General features: G+C 43.9%; 1 protein-coding gene across 4 annotated transcripts in view; it reads right to left on the reverse strand.

The window, feature by feature from the left end:
• The window catches only part of MSRA (methionine sulfoxide reductase A), a 436,816-nt gene that overhangs the window by 395,026 nt on the left and 16,306 nt on the right, over positions 1-25,484 (reverse strand). For 2 of the 4 annotated variants that reach the window (XM_068280042.1, XM_068280041.1), the window contains exon 3: positions 15,787-15,879. The exons of 1 other annotated variant lie outside the window; for it this stretch is intronic. In XM_068280042.1, the coding sequence (XP_068136143.1) occupies positions 15,787-15,879 (93 nt within the window). Of the gene's footprint in view, positions 1-15,786; positions 15,880-22,235; positions 22,300-25,484 lie in introns of all 4 variants that reach the window. One more of the 4 variants, XM_068280044.1, reaches the window with a different exon arrangement.

The following is a 25,484-nucleotide window of genomic DNA, read 5'->3' on the forward strand; positions in this document are numbered from 1 at the left end:
GGGGGGGGGAGAGGAGGGGAGACTTTGTGAGCCCTGTTCCACTAAGGTAGCCATTAAGGCCTGACAGGAGCCTCGAACACGATGGCTAAAGCAATACGGAGTCTGTTTTGAGTTGCGGGTCTACCATCAAAAGCCTCCTTGGGTGGTGGAACAAAGAATGCTGGGTAGATATAGCAAAGGGATTGACCAAAACTTGCATTGCTGCCTTGCTATGGAAGCTGAATTCCAAAGGCTAATAAACAGAAAATCAATCTGCATTGAGGCTTTAGGTGGCAGCCCAACCACCAGGATCGGGTGCTGAAGGTTAATAACCTACACACCTTAAATTAAATTAATTACTGAAACCATAGTGAAGGGTAAGAATAGCAAAAGTCTGCGTCTCTCACCATGGAGAGTATTACTAAATAATTAGTGAAATAGCACTTGTGCAAATGCAGTCTGAAGGCTCATACACATGTCCAACATGCACACAACCAAATGACCAAGATGACAAACCACACAACCTGACGAACCACACGATCTGTATGTCCACACGCCTAGATGGCTAAACAACCAACTCAATTAACATACTGAGCACGCAAGAGGCCTGACTGACTACACAAGTACAAGTCTTTCAAACAACTTGTACACACGCACCATCTGCGCACCAACTGCATGATAACAGACCAACATAGATCCGACAGTTGGATTGGCCAAACCGGCTGTTATCAGTTGCTCATCAAGTTGTTTGCACTCGTACACATGCCTGATTATCATCCCACAGACTAAGGTCAGATGATAATCAGGCTGCAGGTTGGCCGAGTGTACTTAGCTTAAAGAAAACCTGAACTGAAAATTAAAAGTCAAAATAAACATACACAAGTCATACTTACTTCCCGTGCACTCTACTTATCAATCTCTTTCTCCTCTCCTGCGTCTTGTTCGTCCACTGTGATCAATGAAATTCTCTGTCCTCCATTTTGAAAAAGGCCATTACCCAATAACAGCTTTCTGGGCAACACAGTTAAACTGTAACATCGCCCACTTGAGCCATAGAGAAACATGGACACATCAGTTCTCCTCTTAGCTGTAACTGACAGCAACTGATATACTTCAGTTCTGACAAAATGTTGAAGAAAATGGGGAGCTTCTGAGAGGAACTGATGGCAAGGTAACTATGTAATGTTCATTTGAAGTTACCTCATGTGTTTATTTTAAATAATTTTACTCAGTACAGGTTCTCTTTAAGACTTTGTTCCAACTTGGGCAGAAAACATACCCATTAGCTACGTTTTCTGTTCCTCAGGCATTTTTCCAGAACACAAAACGTCAGATGCACAGATGCAATTGAATCTGAGGAGAACAGATAGTGTTTGTTCTCACTAGGCTGGTGACAGCATCCACTCATTGCACTTCAATGGTCGATACTCACATGTTCTGCGGTTCCACTAATTCGGACTCATCCGCTCTGTCCCAGCAAACAGATCGCTGCCAATCAGAAGCATTGGGATCCCCACTGGACTGCTGAAGACCAATAGGAATCCTCAGCAACAGGGAGGATTCTCATTGGTTTATGGTGGACCAATGAAAATTCTCCCTATTGCTCAGGAGCACTGGTCTATTGCAATCCAATGCGGAGCCCCATGCTCCTGCCGTGTATTAGTACGCCACCGGTGAGTTGGGCACAGGGTGAGTCAAATGACAGCTCACCCTGCTGCCACTCAAATCCCTGATCAGTGTAGCGGTTTCATCTTTTTAGGAAGTAAAGCATATTAAATTCAATGACGCAGCAGAAGAGTTTGAGCTTGGCAACAAGCACAGCCCATTCCATCCAAGGGGCTTACAACAATCCTCAGGCACCAATTCATGTATCACTAAGTTACAGATAAAGCCCTCAGTGTACTTCAGTCGAGTCTTGGAAAGCCAGAGTAAACACTGAGCAAAGCAGCTATCAAATCAAGAACACCACGCTTGTTCCTGGTAACTTGAGCCTGAAGTAAACCTGAAAGAAATGAGCCGAATATATCATAATTACTGTATATTCCTGCGTATAAGACTACTTTTTAACCCTTGAAAATCTTCTGAAAAGTTGGGGGTCGTCTTATACGCCGGGTGTCATTGATGCCGGGTGATACGCCCTATCCTGTTACCGCCTCTCAGATCTCGCTGCTGAGGGAGCACAATCTATTCTTCCATATCGCTCTGATAAACAGGTAGACAAGGAGAACTGACCAGTCTACTTAAGAGTTGACCAATGTAACAAGTCAATTGACTATATACTGTTATATACTGGGTAACACATACAGTACAGCACCAGTATCTGTTCATACACAGCACCAGTACATGATTTTTTTATTTTTATTTTAATTTGGTGTGCGTTGGAAGAGGGGTAGTCTTATATGGCGAGTATATCCCAAACTATATTTTAACTAAAAAAGTTGGGGGCTCGTCTTATACGCCCAGTCGTCTTATACACCGGAATATACGGTAAGTACTATAATCAGAGGTTATATTTAGCGAAATTGCATAACAAACCAATTATGCAAATTAGGACTGCTGTTATGAGTGTCAGAAGGAAGCAGGCATCTCTCTGGCATAGATGAATGTCGGTGTTCAGGAGTCCACATCAAGAGAACCCAGAAGAACAAGAGCACACATGAGAAGGTTGCAGGAGAAAGACACCACTGACCAAAAAGAACATGACTTCCAATCTCAAATTCATAACTCATTTTCTCCTCTAACGTTTTCCAAAATTCTATTTGCTTTAGCTGCACTTCTCCTCTTGGGCATCTCCACCAGTCATCGGGTTCTTCTTCTGGTGTCTTCTTCCAGGTGCCTAGTTTTTAGGTCTTCTGATAGCTGTCCCGACTCAAACAAGGGGTTAGGAGGCGAGGAGTCAGGTCTTCTCAGCGCTTGGACAGCACCACACGGCGCCTGACTTGTTATCACGGCTATGGCAGTGCAGGGGAGTTTTCTCATGAGATCTCTGTAATTCGGGTGCCAGCAACAGCTGGGCACGAATTACACCACCAGAGGACAGGCTAGGTAGTCACTAGCGGAATATATTTGTTATTTTCCATTAGTTTGCCTAGCATGGGGAGAGCCATCTCTAGGCTTCTCCCCATGCCCAGGTGACTGCAGCCTGGATAATAAGTAAGCGTTGGGAGGTGCCTGGACTAGCAATGACACCTAGGGGAGGACATAAGGACCGGTGGAAGCACCTGAAGGAGAAAGCAACTGGTACAATATGCAAGGACTGACAGCAGCACCCAAATAAGACACCTAGAGACCTGAAGTGTGTGTGTGATAATCATTACGATTCATAATGAGCTTTTTGAGTTCAGTCTGGTCACAACGAGGATGTGTTGAACATTCTCTGCAACTGAAAATGCACTTTAAACCCCCTTTACAGCATGTAAAAATAACAAAATTGCCAAACAATACATGTTAAAAAATACATGTAAACCCCTTTCTATTTCTAAAATAGGTATATATATATATATATATATATATATATATATATATATATATATATATATATATATATATATATAATATATATAATGTATCAATACTCTTTGAGTAACCCCCACAGAGCCCCCACTATATGTACAGTGATGCATCATCTGAGGGAGACCACACACTTGACATTTCCATGGGAGGTCCCAGCTAACCTCATCTTGAGTTGTAGCCTTGGAAGGCATATAGGGACAGTGTCTACTGAGTGGGGAGAATCCTTGCATTCCTATGTCAAGTTTTAGATACATGACTATGTGGCTCTGCATTCCTTGCTTTATCTTTATGCCAGCTTAAACTTTGCAACAGGAGTTCTTTGCATGTCCATCTCCATTGTAGGCCTATGTTCTGGCTTATTATTCTAATCTACTGAATGTATGCTGCTTTTCTAATATATGGTGGTGGCCGGCCATGGCTGTGAGAGGCATTGTGGTTATGGCTTTTGCCACCCCCGGCTTATACTTGGGTCAAACATTTTTCCCAGGTTTTTTTACTGTAAAAGTTGGGGGTCGGCTTATAATAGAGTATATGCGGGTACCTTAATTTTTTTTTACGTTTTTTTTTTTTTACCAAATCTTTGTGTGGTGGGGTTTTTTTTGTTGTTTGTTTTTTAGCTACAGTGACAAGCTTATCTCAGCATGCAAATAACAGGAAGGACACTATGACTATGACTATGGTAGTTGAATCCAATTCGCCCTCCCCTTTGAAGAGTTTACAAAGTGATTGAAGATGACTGGGTATCCACCTGGATTTATGCAAAATAGCTAGTGTCTTTTATTACACCATAGTAGCAAAAACACGTTTCAGACAGTTTTTGCTACTATGGTGTAATAAAAGACACTAGCTATTTTGCATAAATCCCGGTGGAGACCCAGTGGTACTTCCATGCACTCCTGCTGGATCCGAGTGCGTACTCGTTGACTCCCTGGTGCTGAATTCCGGTGGTTGAGCTTGGGGACTGCGGTTTTTGTTTCTACACAGTGATTTAAGCCTGCTGTCTAGGTGATGTTTGCTGTGGGAGGGACCGTAAGCTGTGGCAGTAAGGAGGGAAAATGAACACTGAGCTGCTTTGAAAACAATAAAAGAAATTGGTAGAAGCGATTCACTTTTGGCATCACAGAAAAACAGTAAAGATGGAAACCAGCAGAAATATTTTCTTTTTATGATATCCCATTTTTCCTGAATCTTACTGTGAAGACTAAAACCAATGGGATAGGTATGCTAAATAAGTAATTTCTTATTAGATGATTTATTTAATTTTTGTTCAGCTACTATGGAATTTAATTCATCTTTTTAATGAACAGAACTATCTACAGCAAAGTCCCTGTTATCTGTAACTCAGGCAACCACAAGTCTCAACTAACTGGCATGCCTAAGTAGACAACGGGGACCTTTTTGGGGGGTGTTTTAGGTGTGTTGGCAGGCTGTAAAATACTAACTGAGAATCCAGCGATGCCTGGAACCCTTCTGCACCTCCTAAGGCCTCATTTCCAGTTAGTGCACTTCTGCCTGCTTTTTATCAGCTCATCGATATTACAAATTGATACATGTTGCTGAAAAGCAAACAGAAGTGCACAAGTGGCTGAACAGGCTCCTAGAGGCTTCCAGCGTCCGTGTACAGAAGCCATCGTGTCACCTGCCCCGATGCAGGTCAGGTGACACGTCGGCTTGTGTGCATGGTAAAAGCCGGAAAGCTGCTAGGAGCCCGCTAAGAGGTACAGGATGGCTGCCAGACGCCGTCGGAGGCTCACTGAGTATTTAGGGGAGGTTTGTGCTTTTCCAGCTGGTTGTTTAAGCAACCGGCAACCGCATGTATCCGCCATCAGACGATCACCGCCGGTACAGATACTGGGGACTCTTGTAGTATGTTGCCGCTCGACAATCATGATTGCATGAGACTTATCAAGTAGGCCGGGCTCATGCTACGTGCCTTGAATTGCGGTTTCCAGTTTACTCAGCGCCATCTCCATCGGAGGAAGGCGCCGCAGGATCAGCGGGGGAATAGCTCTTATCTACCGGGGCCTCCATCAGTCATGTATATGTCAGTCGCATAATGTTTCCCGACATCAAGCATTTGTAAAACAAGTGAGTGAAACCTCGGCATTGTCTCCAGCCCGGTGACGGCACTCCCGGTGAGCCATAATGTGACTTTAATAAACTATAGAACGGCGGCGGCAGGACGGACTCCCGCTGAACTAGCCCTCGGCTGTTTCCAAGTAACGCACCGCACATCAATCTTCCCAGGAGTAAATAAGAATTTGCCAAATGAGAGGGAAACATGAATAAAAACTCAAGCATACAAAAACAATTGCTACCTAAAGGCCCCTATGCTCCGGTGCATCCGCCAAACGCATATATTTTATGTATGAATTTTTGTGATGAGCCGCTACCATTTTGTTACCTTTTAACAATAAAATGTGTCTTTTTTCCCCTTTACAGCTCTTTCGCCCAAACGCAAAGAATACGAGGAGTGAGTTGTATGGACACAGTCAGGTTCTGGCATGCCATAAACAATACATGAACTCACAGCATCATTATAGGCAGTTTTACATACCTTTCATAGAACACGATTTAAAGAGGAATTTTAACAAAAAGAAATAATCAATACATTGCAAAGAAAGGGTTAAAAATAGAAGAGACATCAAGAAATGATTGATATTCGCCATGTCATTTGATCCACAATCAGCATGTAGGTCATCATCATTACTACTACTTGCAGACATGAATTAAAAAAAACTAGACCGCACCAACTGCCATTATCTATAACTACACTCCCTAACAATGTGATAGGCTAAAAGCTTATTTTTTTTATAGATATACATATGCACAGAGGGAGATACTGGTCGTTTGGCAGTTGGAAAAAGCTATTATTTCCCACAATGCAACAAGGCTCCTACAGAGTGATGTCAGGACCTAGGTGCTGACATCACACTGTGGGGGGGGTTTCACCACAATATCAGCCATACAGATGTCCCTGGTGATCTATTAGAGAAAAGGTAAAGATTTATCTTGGGAAAGTCCAATCCTTGGTTACAGTTCCTCTTCAAAATGTGCTAGAGGCAGATTGTGGGAAAAAAAACAAAATTCTTACCTTGGACCCTGCAGAGGCTTCCCATGTCCTCCTGGCCCCCATCGTTGCCATGCGTGGAACTCTGGGACATATCCAACAAGAGCTTGTGGGATATGTTATAGTGGCCACACTCCCCCGCTTGCCCGAGTATGGCCGCACTTGCGTAGTGAGCAGGGGTGTAACTAGAAATCACTGGGCCCCCCTGCGAAACTTTGCAGGCCCCCCCCCCCACCAAGGGGGCTGGGCACTGTACACAAGAGCCTGATGCAAACTAAATAGGGACTGTCTACAAATCTTTGTCTACAAACTTTGTATGATTCCTTATCAGTGGCTGAGCAGATGCAGTCATTAGAACAACTGTGCAGAGAGCAGAAAGCTTCTTCTCTCCTTGCCCATGGTTGTCAGTCTATCAGGATGGGGCCACTGTGGCTTCTGGGCCCCCCTGCAGCTGCATCCCTTGCAGGGTCTATTGTTACGCCCCTGGTAGTGAGCTTGGAGCCACTTCTCCACAAGCAGCTCCGTGCTACTGCACAAGAGCAGTACTCACATGAACGCAGGCTGGCCGTGCTTGTGTACAAAGAGGAACATGGCCCTGAACTTCCAGAGCATCCTGGTGAGCAGTGTTGGGGGCGAGGAGGAAACAAGAAGCGTCTGGAGGATCAAGAGGCTTCCCTCTTTCCAGGTAAGTGGTTTTGTAAAATAAGTAATTTATGCACAATACAAAATAATGCACCAATTCATTGGCCCTCATATCTCTTGCTCAGGAACTTCCAGCTCTTTGCTTCTTCCCAGTTGGTCTGAACCACCCCCTCTTTAGTCACATGTTCATGCAGGTTGGAGAGTGTCTACATTGCTAGCTGAAGCCACACCTCCCTGTTTCCTGCTAGCGTATCATGGCTGCCAGTCTGTAGGAAAGAGGCGTGACTTCAGACTGACTGAAACTGGAAAATAATAGAGATGTGAAGTTCGGATCTTTTCAATGATCCGGATGATTCGAATCGGATCATTGAAAAGATCCGGATCTTTGATCCGAATCTCGGATCACTTCACTACAGAAGCATTCGGGGGTGAAATGAATAGCAGCAGTGGCGTAGCTAACGAACTATGGGCCCTGGTGCGAGTTTCACATGGGCCCCCCCAAGCACTCTATACATAACAATTGATACGGCGCACCAAAACCTGCTAATGGCAACTACAGTGTCAGAGGTGCAAGAAGGGAATGGGGAGCAGCTTCTTAATGATTACCACTATTCCAAGTATCTATAGAAGTGATTATTATGAGCATAGGACCAATAGAGAGCTAATACTGTAGTTGAGGGATGGCCCTTCAGGGCCCCTCTGGCCCAAGGGCCCCGATGCGGTCGCAACCTCTGCAACCCCTATTGCTACGCCCCTGAATAGCAGGACAGGTCTTTCCCTGCAGTGGGCAGAGAAGGGGAGGGGGGGTGGACACACAGAGAAGGGGAGAAGATGGACAGAGGGCAGGGAGTGGACAGAGAAAGAAGGAGGGACGAGCAGAGAGCAGAAATGTTTGCACACAATACCCACATGCTGCAATCATGCTTTACATGTATTTCACCTATATGCTCATCTGTGTACTTTGAAAGCAAACGTCGCACAGTGAAAGAAAGCATTCCTGAAAGCATTCCCAGAAGTGAAGTGCAGCTGTTTAGAGCAGTGCAGGAGGATCATATTGCACAGCAATCACAGTGCCTGCAACGTTACTGAGCTGTGCTGAGCCAAAAGCTTCCAATTTGTTCACTGTGCACAACTACGGAACAGACAGCCTATAATCAGCAGCACATTATAGCCAGTATGTGTGCTCTACACATATCTGGCAGTGGCACCCATGTCCCCTCTCTCTCATCTACCTGTCCCTGGCTCCCATCCAACAGAGCGATCCATCTCTGCTCTGCTTCCAGGACCCCGCTGCCCGCTGAGAGGGGGGCATGTTGCTCCTGGCCCCGCCCCTTTTACGATCCGAATCACTCATTTTGATGATTCAGATGATTCAACTCACAAAATAGATTCGGATCAAAGATCCGAATCGTTCATGATCCGGACAACACTAGAAAATAAGCAGGCTACAGGTTGTTAAGGAGAAGGTAAAAACAGGGCTATGGAGTCAGAGTTCAGGAGTCGGAGCCATTTTTTGGGTACCTGGAGTCAGAGGTGGAGTCGGCGGTTTCATAAATGGAGCAGTCATAGTTGGGGTCAGATGATTTTTGGAGCAATTTTGGTTACCTGTGGTCGGAGTCGGTGGTTTCATAAACCGAGGAGTCGGAGTCGGATAATTTCTGTACCTACTCCACAGCCCTGGGTAAAAATCCTGTAAAGAGCAGGAATGCAATGGAATGGGAAAGCAAGTTATCAGCGTGTTGTGTCACATACAGTGAAGCATACAGTCAATGAAAAGTATGGTTCACTGTTATTGTTGATGCACCCCCTTAGACCGCAATGTGGTGCATTGCAGCGCGACGCTCTGTGGTTGTTACATCGCAATGCACCACTGCGAGCCTTTACATGCCACTGCCCCAATAAAGCCAGTCCATGATGTTTCCCAGCGAGCAGTTCGCAGACATAAAGAGGCAGTGGTACCGCGTGCGTTTGCTGGTCGAGGGGCTGCGCATCCATCACTGACATTCAGCACCACACTAGCAATTTTCAGATTTTATTTGATTATTCTTACGGAAGGTGATAATTATATTCAGCAAGGCGGCTCGGTGCACCAGAACAAACACCCTCTCCACAAAGCGCTGCGCTTTCCCCCTGATTGGCTGTGACAGAAATAGATTACAGAGGCAAGACCATCAAAAGATCTAATTTCCGCAACACCTTTGCTTTGTGTCTGCGGGGAAAATATTGATTCAAGCGGAGGGGTCTCTTAAAGGGAAAGCACCGGGGGTTTTAGGCTTAATATAAACAGTTTGTTTGGTCGGTCACGAAAATTAATGATTACACAGTCATTTTAAGTTCCTAAAAAAATATATATATATATTTAAATTCACATGTGCACACACACGACCCTCGTCTTATTATATGTACATTAAAGTGAACCTTTAATTAAGAAATAGTGTATATTTATACTTCTACTTCTTTAGATCTGTGGACTGCAATATATAGAAAGAGAATTAATGATCTACAGTATATGTATAGAGGAAATTGGCCATTCCTTGTATGTAGGACCCAAGCAATAGAGAAGTAGAAGTTGAATGTGGCTGGTATCCACCATCTTTTGTTATAGTGATCATATTGGTCGTAAAATATATTTTTGTAGTACAACCTCTGTGAGTGTTTTTGGTCAGATTGCCTTAAAGAGACACTTGCATTGCCGCATATCTATGCGTTCGTAACTTTTTGTACGCGTTGCGGCCCGCAATAGCGCTAATTACAGTCGGGAATGCGGAAAAAACTACGCGTGGCCAGTCCTGACGGGCCTGTCGGCAAAAACGAAGCTAGCTGGCTGCGGGGGACCAGAGGATGAGTGAGTGTCTGCGAGGGCACAGGACTGCTGCAGGGGGCTGGTAGAAGCCCCAGTTGAGTAAAACTCATATTTTTTTTCTGGCTTAAGGTTCACTTTAAGGTGGCCACACGATACAATAAAATATTCAGGTTTTACGGCAATTCGATAAAAACGATCGTATCTCCCGAAACAATCAAAAGCTTTTTTTTCATTCGACTGAAAAATCCGATCGGATTTCCAGTTTTCTTTGATTTTTATCGATCCAGAATGCCAGATATTTTTCTTCAATCTTTCTAAAGATTGTATGGTGTGTGTTGGATTGTCAGTTTATTCATATACACACCCAAGCAATTTTGTCAGTTTCAATCATTTTTTATCATAATTGGGGAAAAATTGAACATACGTGTTTGGTACATTGGTCAGATTTTTGAAATGTTACAATCACTCAGAAAAATTGATTGTAATTCTTAAATTGAACAGATATTTAAAAAATTGTATGGTGTGTGGCCACCTTTAGATTTTTCAGGCCAATTTATGGCACAATTACGCCTGACTACCAGGCGTATCTATTTTTATAGAGTTGTACATCGACTAATATCATTATGTAACGTATTTTAAAGGTAGTTGTCCTGCGCATAGTGGATTCAAAGAAAATTTTAGATAACCCTTATATGAGGAATGTTTTTTTTCTTTAGTTGTGCTTCCATAATATGGGTCATTTACACTAGCCTGGATTGATTTTTATAGCCTGAAGCTAACTACCTTTATACATATAGATTTAATAAGGGTATTCTGATTTCCACCCTGTCCAGACATTGGGTTCATGGGCATTAGAAATTATGCGGTGGGTTTGGGTTTGACATATTGCAGCAAATTTTATAGAGACTGATTGACAATTATTCAATAAAGTAACTTTTGGGAGAAACATTTTTTTTTTAGTAACAGTCCCCTAATTTTTTCGTAGACAGAGCAGTGTGCAGCATAATGCTGGTAGGCGCGGTTCTCTCTTTTCTGGTGTATATTTATACTTACCTGGGCTTCCTCCAGCCCCATGAAGTCAGTGAGCTCTCTCGCCATCCTCTTCCTTGTCTTCTAATCAGCTCTGGTAATCTGGCTGGCCGCTCTCTTCAGCACATGTGCATGCTCGGCCGCACGCGCCCTATTTCCTGCTGCGACTGGCCACATTACCAGGGCTGATTGGAAGACAACAGATGATTGGAAGGACCAGAGACTGCTAGTACCACAAAACAGTGCTTACCGAGGAATCGCCGCACACACACGCCGATCATCCCCGCGGCTGAAATCTCAGTTAATCCTGCCGAAATCTGCGGGGGGGAATATTTGGGCAGCGCTTCCGCCTAGAGGCAGAGCTTTGAGCAGTAGCTCTGCCTCTCTTCGCCCCTCTCAGTCTTCTTTCACCGAGAGGGGTGGGGAGAGGTGGCGCTCAGCACAGATTGACCCCCATGGAGGCAGATCTACAGCCCAAAGCTCTGCCTCCCCGGGCAGCAAAATCCACGACCAGAAAAGTCGTGGATTTTTGCCCTGTGGTTTTGGGGGGATTAATTGAGGTGTGGCAGTGACATGTCTTCCTCTTTCTTAACTCAAAAAGTTTGGCAGTATGCTAATGTTCTATTTATTATTGAAACTACACATGCAATTATCTTATAAGTGTATTTTTGCTACAGATTTGCTTGAAAGCAGTAATGATTATAATAATATTATTGATCAGGAGTCAGTGTGCAGTTGATGTGGTGCGTTAGTGAGTGCGCGTATCCTTTAACAAGCCCTCCCACCTTCCATTTCTCCTTTTACTTCCAGAGTTCTGTATAGATTGCCTGGCTCTGCCCTACTGATGGATCATGTTTAAACAGCCGATACAATCCCCGGCAAACAATGGAATATTTATCAAGTGCTTTCCTATTAGACCCAAAGCGGCGTGTCACTGAAAAACCGTCTCATTTCTGTGCAGCGCCGTTCAAGCCACCCGACGCCTTCAATCACGCAGAGTTATGGACAAACAAAAGCCCGGCCAGACGCAATCCCAACAAACAAGCAGCAGGCGCAGGGAAAATCAACAATCCTCAAGGTGACAATGTCTGCACATCCCAGGAAACAAGGGGGGGGGGGGGGGGGGAGCACTACAAATGCAGCTATACTGACAATGACCTCGTCATAAGCTCCTGCACACGCTATTTACTCCTTTATGAGGTTATGTACATAGAGCCAAGCATAAAATATTGTGTCTTTATATAGTCGTCACTACTGTACTTGGTGCTCCCATGAATTGCATTTTTTTTCCTTTCTGCAATCCCAGTGACACAATAAATGACAGAATTCCTTTAAAGAGAATCTGTACTCTAAAATTCTTACAATAAAAAGCATACCATTCTATTCCTTATTTTCTCCTGTGCCCCTCTGTGCGGTTTCTGCCACTCCCTGCTGCAATCCTGGCTTGTAATTGCCAGTTTTAGGCAGTGTTTACAAACAAAAGACATGGCTTCTAACAGCATGTGATAGGCTGAGAGTAGCTCAGTCTGTGACTCATACAGAGCTTGGAGAGGTTGTGGAGAGGGTGTGTATAGCTTCTTCCTATCACAAGCAGAGCAGCACATTCCTGCCTGAGTGCCTGAGCCCGACAAAGCCATCAGAGGAAATAAGATTAGATTATACAACAGAGATAATACAGCCTCTGTGCAACTAGGAAAGGCTGCTGTAAGCCAGACCACATTAGAACAGATATAGGAACTTATAGGATACAAGAAATGAGGCTGAAAATTTTGTTACAGAGTCTCTTTAAGTTAACTATGAACCAATTCTCAGAAGCTAACCCTCTTCTTCTTACAACCAATATTCCAGTTCTGACAAGATTTTGTCAAAACTGAAATATATCAGTTGCTGTCAGGTTCATATCAGTTGCTGTCACTTATAACTGAAAGGACAACTGATGAGCAAGGTAATGCCTATTTTTCCCTATGGCTTATGTGGGCGATATTAAAGTTCAACAGTGTACTGACCAGGAAGCTGTTATGGGGTAATGGCTATCTTAAAAATGGAGGACGGAGAATTCCATTTATCACGGTGGACAAACGGGACGCAGGAGAGACTACACAGGAGGTAAGTATGAGGTTTTTATGTTTATTTTTACTTTAAATTTTCAGTTCAGGTTTGCTTTAAGGCGGCAATACATCTACCAATTTTGCGGAAAGATCGACCAACCGATTCAATTATTTTATCGAATCGGATGTACATCTGTGCTGCAACATGTCCACCCAACTAATTGGACATGTGATTGATCGGGTGCACAGCGGTAAGGGCTGGTTCACACGGGCGTCTGCCTGGCTTTCTGTGGCGCCGCGTTTGGTGGCGTTGCGGTGGCTGCGCGTTTGGGCTTTCAGCAGCCTTCACGTAGATTTCTGATGTGGTCGGCGGTTTTCTTCCCCTAGGGGAACATTATCCATGGAGGTTAACCGCCCCAGGATGCTACATGTAGCGTCCAGGGTCGCCTTGAACACCAGGGAAAATCGGTACCCGAATGCCGCGTTCGCGTAAACGCCCGTAAAAGCCTGATGCAAACTTCCCCATTCACTTGAATGGGAGCGTTTAACGCCAGGTCCCGAACACTGGCGGTAAACGCTCCGCAGACGCCCGTCTGAACCAGCCCTTACAGCGATATCGTGACGACCGACATACACAAAAGAACTCCAAGCCGCTGCCCCCCCCCCCCAACAGTTAAATGTGCCCCCCCCCCTATTCCCATGCTCTGCAAATTATCACCTGTCGGCTGGTGGGACGCCCAGCATCCCCTGTCCTCACCCACGTTGCCATGAGTACCTGCATCATGTGGGACAAGGTACATGTGTGTGACATCACAAACGTGGCACGCTCGCCACATGGTACAGGGACTTGCAGTAACGGCAGAAATGGTGGTGATGGGGGAGGAGGTTGGAAGTTATATGAAGACAGTGGGAGTAGGGGGTACTCGGAACAAACAGACATGCTTAAGAGGTGCTCATAATATATACAGTGCTAACATAACCCTCGACCGGTTTCACCCAACGGCTTCATCAGGAGGTAATCAAACAGTGCATCATTCTATTACAATATATACATCTTCCCCCACCGACTGTACAATGGACAGAGTGTCCCCTAGCACACTCCTATTAGCCCAAGTCAGAGTAATTTTTCCCTGGTACCCCTCTGTCGGCTGCAGGATCAAACTAACCCAGAAGAAAAGTATTTCTCCCTTAAAGGCACATACCTATATGCCCAACATGGATTTAAAAAAATGACTTCATGTTCCCTTTAATTGAGGAGGAGCTGGACTGTGGAGGCTTTATACACAAGACAAAACAAATAACATTTATATTGAGCTTTTCTACTGGTGAAGTCAAAGCGTTTGAGCGGCAGCCACTAGAGTGCTCTCTATAGGCACAAACAGTGTTAGGGAGCCTTGCCAAAGACTCCTTGCTGGCTTACTGAAAGAGCTGAGGTTTGTACCCAGGTCTTCTGTGTCAGAGGCAGAGCCCTTAAAGGGAATCTGAAGTGAAAATAAACTTATGATATAACTAATTGTATGTGTAGTACATCTAAGATACCGTCTTTCCCCTAATTTAAGACCTACCCCGAAAGTAAGGCCTCCCTTATATTTCAAGCATGCTTGAAATATAAGGCCTACCCCGAAAATAAGGCCTAGCTGGGGGGGGGGGGGCCGCGTCCCAGGCGCACATTGATTAATCAATGGGACGCATCTGCCGGGCGCACATGATGACAGGAAGAGAGCGCCAGCGCAGAGCCGGCCTGGCGTACTGCGTGAAGATCAAAGGGCGCCCTCACAGATCCATTACAATGCCGCTGCCACCGGAGGAATTACCAGGAACGGAGGGGGACGCAGCCACAAGGTAGGTGCGGTAAGAGACCACGCACCTGCCCATACACAAAGCGTCTAGCCCCTCCCACCCCCGAAAATAAGCCCTAGCACACATTTCCTCCCCAAAAAGAATATAAGACAGTGTCTTATATTCGGGGAAAGACGGTATAAAACATTAGCCGCAGAGATATAAGTATAATATTGCTTCCAGTACAGTAAGAGTTAAGAAACTCCAGTTGTTTTCTAAGCAAAAGATCTTATCTGAGCTCCACAACTTTCAGAGTTGCAGAGAGCTCTGTCTTCTGAAGCTTGTTAACTCAACTGTCAGTCACTGTATTTTATTTTTTCTGCAGAGTAACGTTCAAAAGTTCACTAGCCTGCTCTGTGAAATCATTTACAATGCTGAGTAATGTGTAAACTGCAAATATTAGAGAATAATGCAATGCTATAAAAAAAATAAAAAAAATAAAACCCATATAACTGAAAATAAAAATATGAGACTATTTTCTTTGCTACTAATGTTCTAGCAATTATCCGTACTACACATACAATTCATTATATCGTACTTTTTTTCGCTTCAGTGTCACTTTAACCATTACACCATCTAGCTGCTATCCTGGGAGAGGTAGGATCTTGAATTGCACCCTCTGTGACAAGCAGCCATTGGAGAGACTGGCAGAGGGGGTGAGCGTTAGAAGAGCGAGAGGAGAGGTGGATCAGTCGTACCACAGAGTTCATGATAGACTTGGGCAGAGACAGATGGACAGTGGGCGGGCCACTGAGGTGGGAGGAGCAGTAATTATGACGTAAAACAATCAGGACAGCATTACACAAGTATAAAATCATGCTTTGTACCATTCGTGAAATAAAATGTCTGAATTGGTGACCTACCTGTGACATTCATCCTCTCCGGTCTGCCCGGAAGAGCCTCTTCCTTACTGGGTAAAGTCAGCTTATAGGTGGGGACCGTTGTGCATGTTACACCTGACACAAAGACACAGTCATAAAAGCCGGGGTTCTCTTTATACTATTATCCCTCACATAACATTTGCGGCTGATATCACACCAGCAATAGAAAAAAGCCTCCTGATATAATGTTTGTAAGAACTGGAATAATAATGGAAGAAGGTGCACATTCAGGACCCTTTCACACTTGCATTGAAAACCAGCAATGTGTTACCATGTTCTACCACAGGGTAATTCAATGGCAATGCAAGACAGTGGGGCCTAGGAGACCTAAAGGGGAACCTCAGCCTAAACAAACATACTGTCATTAAAGTGAACCTCCGGACTAAAAATTGACTCAGCAGCACTGAAAAGGCTTGGTGTTTCTTTAACAGTTCTCACAGCATCAGAACTTTGTTTCTCTTATACAAGCCTCATTTTTAGCTGCACAGAAGAAAACTGCCCGGGCTTTTTTCCCCTGATGCTGTGCAAAGCATGATGGGATTTCTGATGTTGTTCTCGTTCTGCTGTTTTGGTACAATTTTTTTTTTTACATTTTGAATTTGACATTTGACGCCTAGAGTGTGCAGCTGGGAGGGGTAATCAGGACACAGGACAGTTGGAACTGTGTCTCCTGCTCCCTGTCACCTCCTTTCAACCAAAAAGATGGCTGCCGCCATGACAAAGATGGCAGCCCCCATGAATCACAAACATTTGCCTGTTCTTTTAAAACAGGGTGGGTAAGAGATTATATTACCTATCTATTCTAATTAACATAACTAATGTAACTTGATGACAGTATGTTTGTTTAGGCTGAAGTTCCCCTTTAAGTTACATTAGTTATGTTAATTAAAATAGATAGGTAATATAATCTCTTACCCACCCTGTTTTAAAAGATCAGGCAAATGTTTGTGATTTCATGGGGGCAGCCATCTTTTTGGTTGAAAGGAGGCGACAGGGAGCAGGAGACACAGTTCCAACAGTCCTGTGTCCTGAGCACCCCTCCCAGCTGCTAGGCAACGAGAACAACAAAATCAGAAATACCATCATGCTTTGCACAGCATCAGGGGAAAAATGCCTGGCCAGTTTTCTTCTGTGCAGCTAAAAATGAGGCTTGGGTAAGAAAAACAAAGTTCTGATGCTGTGAAACTGTTATAAAGAAACACCAAGCCTTTTCAGTGCTGCTGAGTAGATTTTTAGACTGGAGGTTCACTTTAACGCGTCCTGTTGGAAGTGCCCGATTCATCGCCGAGCCGATGCTGGGGCAACAGCGCATTACTGTTGGACTCCCACGGCGGAGGAAGTAATGAAAGTCAATGGGTGACATATACCCTTTAAAAAGGTTGGTGGCGGCATTGTGGCGCCCATGTGTGGAACGATGGAATATGGCGGGGATCCCTGGGAACCCCACTGACGTACTTCCTGTGCATCAGGAAGCACATCAATGAGCATGCAGCTTTGGGGGGGGGCTATGCATATGTCCCTGTGTGCACACTATGCGCAGGGTCATTATTGTGATTTTGTGCATTGCGGTATATTACACCACAAATGGACACTAGGGCCCATATGCAATTCAATTTTCCACCTGAGTTTTCTCCTAAGAGATAATGTTTCAATTTAAAATAACTTTCCAGGACTTTTCAATTAAAAAAGGTACCAACAAGTAGGTGAAAAGGTAGTATCAAAATTATTTTGAGTATTCTCTCGCTTTCTAGTGGCTGTAAAGGCATTTTATTGACAAGTTTAAAAATATCACCTAGGAGAAAACTCAGGAGAAACAGTGAATTGCATATGGGCCTAGGGCTCATATTCAATTAACTTTTTCACCTGAGTTATCTCCTAGGAAATAATTTTCATCTTCTCTTTAACTTAATTTTTGAGCACTTTACAATTGAAAACGTACCCAAAAGTTGATGAAAAAGTACTATCAAATTTATTTTGAGTATTTTCTTGCTTACTAGTCACTTAAAAGCCATTTTATGACAAGTTATGAAAATATGACCTAGGAGAAAAAGTGGATTGCATATGGGCCTAAGTGTACAACCAACCTGAAGGATAAATGAACTTATACACTACACTCACCCTAAAAGGTCCTCCTTGCCACACTATTAACTACCCCTTAAAATGCGCCCAAGACAAACCTCAGGTAAAAGCAGATCCTTAACCAACAAAAAGAAGAACAATGCAGGATATCTACCTTAAAGTGTATTAGCTCTGTCTCACCTATCAAGCACTTGTATATATTCCGAAAGAAATTATAGGGAGCCTGAGCATAAGAAAGTATTACAATTTATTCCAATTTATTAAAGCCTATTAACCTCTTAAATAGCAACAGTGATAACACCTTAAAATCAATTAAAAATCTCCTCAATGACTACAGCAAGCAAACAGGATGCAGGAGCAAAACTGCAAGACTAATAGGTGCACCTATTTATTACTACCGGTATTTTGTATTATGTTATAGTCTTCAGGCCCCTTTAAATCCAGTGCAGCGTGTCATGTATCGTCATCCTGGTTATCCTGGTTATATATAGCACATCTTCAATCCACCCTTATTTTCCAGCCTCTGTTCTAATGTCCATGTAGTATTACACCCCCATTACGTGTAGCAATGTGCTTACACAACCCTGTAAGGCCAAGCATCCCACGGAGTAAGAACAAAGTGACATCCAGCAAGCAAACTTTGTCAGCCAACTTACATCAATTGATTATCTCCGTCAGCTTCAATTGTACAGAGTTCAGCAAGGGCTGGTACTCACGTGCCCTGATTGTTAACATGAATCTGGCCGCATCATCTTTGCATCATCCTAGCCGAACAACGGGCTGGAGGAGCGGTCTCGTATTCTAGCCGCTTGGCGTAACTCCGGAGCGAGGCGGCAAGGGAAGAGGGGCGGAGGCTTAGAGGGTGGATCGATGCAGCCAAAGGATAGCGGGATGACGTCACCACCCACGTGACGCGTTTCGCCAATAGGCTTCTTCAGACGTGTGTGCACGTAGTGGGAGTCATACACCTCTTATAGCTGGTGCACGCCCCCCTACGTATCAGATACCATACGTATCATTGTTGCATCTCAAATATTAACAACACCTTGCTGTAGTCATTGAGGAGATTTTTAATTGATTTTAAGGTGTTATCACTGTTGCTATTTAAGAGGTTAATAGGCATTAATAAATTGGAATAAATTGTAATACTTTCTTATGTTCAGGCTCCCTATAATTTCTTTCGGAAAAACAGATCCTTACTTAAAGAGAGTCTGAAGCGAGAATAAAACTCGCTTTTTACCTTATATTCAGCAGGGGCATGTTTGCCCCCTGTTAAAACGATGCTATCCCACGGCAGAACGAGGGGTCTTTACCCCCCAAATCCCCTCCGTGCTGTGCGGGGAGCGCTTCCTGTTGAGGCAGGGCTAACGGCTATAGCCCTGCCTCCATGCGCATCTATCAGCACATATCTCCGCCTCTCCCCGGCCCTCTCAGTCTTCCTTCACTGAGAGAGGCGGGGAGAGGCGGAGATCCGCCGCTGATAGACACGCTGAGAGGCAGGGCTGTGGCCATTAGCCCTGCCTCCAGGAGCAGCAAAATCTACGACCAAGTTGGTAGTGGAATTTGCAGGGGGGGATTTGGGTGGTAAAGACCCCTTGTTATGCCACGGGATAGCGGCGTTTTAGCTGGGGCAAACATACCCTGCTGATTATAAGCTAAAAAGTGAGTTTTATCCTCACTTCAGAGTCTCTTTAAGACTCTGGATTCTGTACAGTCGAGATAAGAAATCAGACAAGCACTTCACGGCACTCACAGAATGCAGAGGCTTCCTTCTTCTTAGACAAGTATCTGGATTTCTTTACTAGAGGTTTGCCTCGGGTACCTCACCAGATCCTGCCATACCCACAGGTACCTGGGTCCAACACTTGCCTAAAGCCTCACACACATGCTACATAAAAGTTGTTAACAAAGAACTAGGACTGGTCAGACAACCATTATAAAAAAAAAGCCCAACAGTGTGAGAAGATAATAAAAAATAATGGTTCTTGGGCACTACAAACAATCTAACCTCGTTGGGCGATTAATGTTCAAGTGAGACAGCGTGAACAAATATTATTAGCACAACTTCCCCTAATGATCTCGGAAATGACTGTCCCAATAGCCCACCGTGTGGGAATCCATTACCGAAAATATAGATCACCTCATGTTTACCAGAATTCACTGCAGCAGCAGGAGTGCAGTCCTGTTCTGGCACTCTTCAGGCTCTTGTACTATGGATGGTAGACAGCACAATAACGTGTGGGAGTTGAAGACTTTCATTAGTGATGTCAAACATAAAGTTGAATTTTTAGACAGGAAGTAGTGGTGACGTTTCCTTCTATCACCCTCCCATTTCCTCCTCTTTCTGCCCCATTTGTTCCTCCTTTAGGAGAGAATTATGAAAGTCAGGGCTGTGGAGTCTACTCCGAATCCTCAGTTTATGAAACCACTGACTCCAACCCCAGGTACCCAAAATTGCTTCAACTCATCAACTCCGACTACTTAAAGGGAACCTGAAGTGAGTAAAATTATTTAAAATAAACACATGACATAGCTGCAAATGAATATTACATACTAACCTCACCGTCAGTTCCTCTCAGAAGCTCACCATTTTCTTCTTACAGTGATCACTTCCAGTTCTGACAATATTTTGTCAGAACTGAAATATACCAGTTGCTGTCAGTTATATATCAGCAGCTGTCAGTTACAACTGAATGTGCAAGGTATTGTCCATGTTTCCCTATGGCTCAAGTGGGTGATATTACAGTTTAACAGTGTTCTGACCAGGAAGCTGTTATGGGGTAACGGCCATTTTTAAAATGGAGGACAGAGAATGCCATTGATCACAGTGGACAAATGGGACGCAGGAGAGGAGAAAGAGATTGAGGAGTAGACTACACAGGAGGTAAGTATGACCTGTGTATATTTATTTTGAGTTTTTATTCTCAGTTCAGGTTCTCTTTAAGTCTGACTCCACAACCCTTGCAGGGCTATGGAGTGGGTACAAAAATCATACAACTCAGTTTATGAAACCACTGGCTCCAGGTACCTAAAATTACTCCAACTCTACAGCCCTGATGAGAGTAATGGAAAACACACAGAGGTATGTAAATCCAGCATGAACGTAAATCTCTGTGCTTAGCTTAGGAAGCTTTGCCTCTTCTCAGGTATCATTTAAGTCTGTATAATATTTTTTTTTTTTGCCAATATACCGCACAGCTGATCCCTTGGACCATTAGATGATGCTGTACATGGCCTACCATTCATAATACAAAAGCCAGAAGGGTACTCGGATGTAAACAGAACTGCACACTAGCTACTGCAAGCATGAAGCCTAGTAAATATAAAGGGAATTTAAGACTAATCTTTTGGGCGATCTATATTTTCGGTAATGGATCAAACAGGTCTGCCAAACCAACAGAGCCTTCCAACTACTGAGGTATATAAACTTTACCAACCTCCCCATCACAGATTTGCTTTAATGCCGATTTAGACTAAAGATTGTGTGGTAAAATGTTAAAAACTCATTTGGATTTCATTGGTGTCCTGTGTCCTCATCTGGAAGATCCCTCAATTTATATCAGAATACCCAAGCAGCTTGGGATGACCCAAACCCACTCTTTTAGTCTTCTATACTTTCCTAGTGGTTTGGGTCACCACTCAAAGGTTGCTTGGGTATTCTGATGTACTGGTCCAAACACCTATCCCATAGACCCATATCAACCCCTGCCATGCACTGATGAGGGCCAAAAGCCCGAAACAGGCTGTCTACATGTGGGGTTGGTGTGGCTGTGTAATAATTAAAGCTATAGGCTTGCTATACACCAGGGGTTCTGGATATAAGCCTGGCTACAGAGGCATAAAGAGATAATTTGCATATTCAGTATTGTGGGTAACCACAGATGTTCACTTAAAGCTGAATTACCACAAATTCCTTCTGTTTTAACAAGGCAAATCACACTAAGCATCACTTTCTATCCAGGTCAGAAGTGGACAAATATTCCCAAAAGTTATAGAAACGGCAACAAATAAAACATTTTTTTTTTAAAGGTTGAAGTAAAAGTGAGAATTTTGGACACATTTTTAATATGGTCCTTTATTTCCCATCCTGGGGACTACCAGTTTTCACATTAAAGCCAAAAAAAACTCTATGGTGGTCACTGAAAAAGGATGAGAGGGAAAAACCTCTCCAATGGGGACACAAAGAGCAGTAAAAAAAACACCCAAAATTGTTCAACCCTTTACCACACAATCCAAAACTTTGTTGTTTCTTCTTGACTTGGACTTTTATACTACAGATGTGGCCACAGAAGAAGACTGTCACCAATTCTGAACTGTATCCCCATTATCCAAACTTTGGTAGTAATACTCACCATGTAACTGAAAGGAGACCATCCCAATGAAGAGAGACCAAGCTGACACAAGCATGATGTCCTCCTAAATAAAGCCAAGGCGTATGATCACTGTTTGGTGGAGTCAAAAAGAAACTAGTCCAGTCTTTGTGGGAACAATTTATAGACACAATGAAAGGTGGGCTGTAGTTCAAGAAGTGGTTTGGTGGAAGGATAAGGTGAAAGGACGGTCAATAAAAAGATGAAGCACGGATGTACGACTTATTCCAAACCTTCTGTTCTGAACCATCAACTTACAGTTTTATTTAAGTTGTTAAGCTCTTGTAAATTTGTACACAAAACATGAAGTCACGGTAGGACAACGTAATACGTAGGAAAGATTAGGAGTTAGAAAAATAAAACAACACCATTATAAAAAGTTATAAAGGTCAGGAGTAAAGAGAACCTTTGAGTGGGCAGAGATTTCGAGACGTACATCCCTCCGATTAGCTCCGTGACATTTCACATAATTCTGTGTATCTTGGATCTGATGAAGCCAGTTGAGTTATTTCATAAATAAAAGTGGGACTAAACATTTTAAATCAAATTGTCATTCTACCATTACAGCCAACTCTGAAATAAAACCAAACTCCACTCCAATTTTGCACCAGAAATCCCCCAAAAAAGGTTTGTTCCGGTGGCAAGATATTTAAATGGTGGCTCTGACCTCGGTAGAGCGTCTATTCCATTGAATGAAGTGCAGAAGAAAGAAGTGTCGAGACGTGCCGAAGGCAGGAGGCCTCAATAAAGCTGCAGACTCAGAGACTGCATACAATTCAGGTCATTGAGGCACCGGATGTCTTTAGAAGGTGAGTATTTGGGGACATTTGTAAAAGAGGGAAACCGAGAGCCCAATATAGTGTAGTAGGTATTGACAAAATGGGTTAATGGAAAAGAGTACAAGATTATACTCACAAACCAGGGTTACCTCCAGGCCACTACTGTATAGGAAGGTGAGGAGATTGTCCTGTCCTCACTAGATAGGAGAAAAAGGGGTATCCCCCTCCACCAAGGGTGGATATAATTTATAACGTAGAGAAGACCAGAGGCGCCAAAAGGATAAAATCAGATATTAGAAAGGAGGTAATGCTCTAATGAAACCTAAAAGACTACTCCTACAGGGAAACGAACATTGGCCTAGTTAATGTGTAGACCTACATAAGTCAGAGTTACGTGGCGTCAGGGGCGCTGTGATCTGATTTGCAGAAGCCAATCATCACTGACAACAGAATCTATACTAATTATTTTGAAGCCATCCATTGTATTTATGCCGGCCGACCACCCTCTCATTGCGGGTAACTCCGCTTTGTCTGCTCGCTGTTAACCATACTTTCACAAACAGTCGGGGAAACCACTTGTACCAGCCAGACGCAATCGTTCCATGCCCTCCCAGTGTATCTGCTCTTCCCCAGCACCTGGCACCATCCTGGAAGGAGGTTCTTCCACTATGACCCATCAGTCGACAGCCCAGTCCCCGACTCAAGAGGGACGCAAGCGAGATTGCTGGCTTAACCGTAAGGGTCATCTCAGCCACATAGGTGAGATAACTCCTATTGGGCAGAAGCACCTTCAGTACCACCAACACAGTGCACGCTTTTTCTTTGGTCTTTCTACACAGTTTTAATAAATATGGCATCTCTATTTTCCTTCTACTCAACAACATACAGAGATGGAAATGTATACAACTAAAGAATCCAGCATCCAGACACCAGCAAAGCAATTTAGGAATACAGAAAAAAAACTGTCAAACTAGGAAGAGGGGGCCTTCAACATCACCTATCGCCAGCACTCCATATCATTTGAACATCTTCACGCAGGTGTTTTAACAACACGCACCTTCAGCCCTGTTGCCTCACCATTTTACACTTAAATAATGAGTTTCATTGTATCTAGGTGATGTAATTATCCTTACTGAGTGTTCACAGAACCCTCACTTGGCTTTTACTGCTGCTTCGGGCATCAGCCCCCATGTCACATGACGGCTCGGCTTCTGCAGCTGTGCAAGCTATGTGCTAGTGTATTGCAGTGTAGTGTTAGAGCTCTTTCACACTGGCGCAATGCTGCACTGCTACCGCAGCCTAATGCAACCCTATGGGGAAGTTCATACTTCCTACGTTGCGGTACGCTGCGCTGGTAGTACCAAATTTAACGCTAGTGCCGAACTACATTACCGTGCGGGATCCGCGGTGATCTGCATTGGCCTGGAAGTCATGTTATTGTATGTCGTCGCTGTTTTTTTTTTTTAAAGTTGGCGTCGCGACGCATGCGTGGAAGTGTATTTTTTCATTATGCTTCCGCATACCCAAAGCAGGAAGTGACTAGTGCGTGTCACTTCCTGCTTGGCTGGTGGCCAGACAGGGAACACCGTGTACTAATGCGGTGTTCCCTGAAGGCCTATTTTTGGCGGTGCGGTGGAAGCGACACACCGCATCACTGATGTTCCGTCGCACCACATCACTGACGCTGCTTTACAGTGTGAAACCAGCCTGAGTGAATTGTTTGTGCAGTGTTAGTGTGTTTTGTAATGTAGTGTAGTGCAGCTTAGCTGGTGGGGGGCAGCAGGGAATAGTGTAGTGTAGTACAGTGTAATGTTAGTGCATTACAGTGTAGCGTAGTGTAGTGCTGTGTAGCTTAGCTGGTGGGGCAGCAGTGATAAGTGTGTAGTGTTAGTGTTGTGCAGTGTTAGTGCATTACAGTGTAGTGTGTAGTGTTAGCGTACTGCAGTGTAGTGTAGTGTTAATGCATTATAGTGTAGTGCAGCTTAGCTAGCGGGGGGGGGGGGGGGCAGCAGGGATTAGTGTAATGTAGCTGGTCAGTGTAATTCAGATAGAGTATCTTGGGGGGAAAAGGTCCATAAGACGCCCCTGTACTACAGACACACCAAGTTCGGTATTTTTTTTCCCCTAATCTTTGCCCTTTAAACGTAAGTGCATCTTATAGTCTGTAGCGTCTTATAATCTAAAAAATATGGTATATGCCTCTGAGGGACAGTTAGTGACATGCCTATATACTCTGTAGATGTCAGCGCTTTATAAATACTAAAATAATGATAATAATACTTCTTTCCCCAAAGTGTGCGCTTACATGGAATATAATTCACTACCCACTATAGATGTGCTTCTTCTGATACAATCAGAACTAAGTTCCCAAATATTTGTAGGTGATTAAACTGTCCATCAATTAAGTCTGAGAATGATCAGCCAATCAGAAGCAGCACTCTGAGGTAAAAGA

This window comes from Hyperolius riggenbachi, chromosome 4 (genome assembly GCF_040937935.1).
Source record: "Hyperolius riggenbachi isolate aHypRig1 chromosome 4, aHypRig1.pri, whole genome shotgun sequence".
NCBI classification, from domain to species: domain Eukaryota; kingdom Metazoa; phylum Chordata; class Amphibia; order Anura; family Hyperoliidae; genus Hyperolius; species Hyperolius riggenbachi.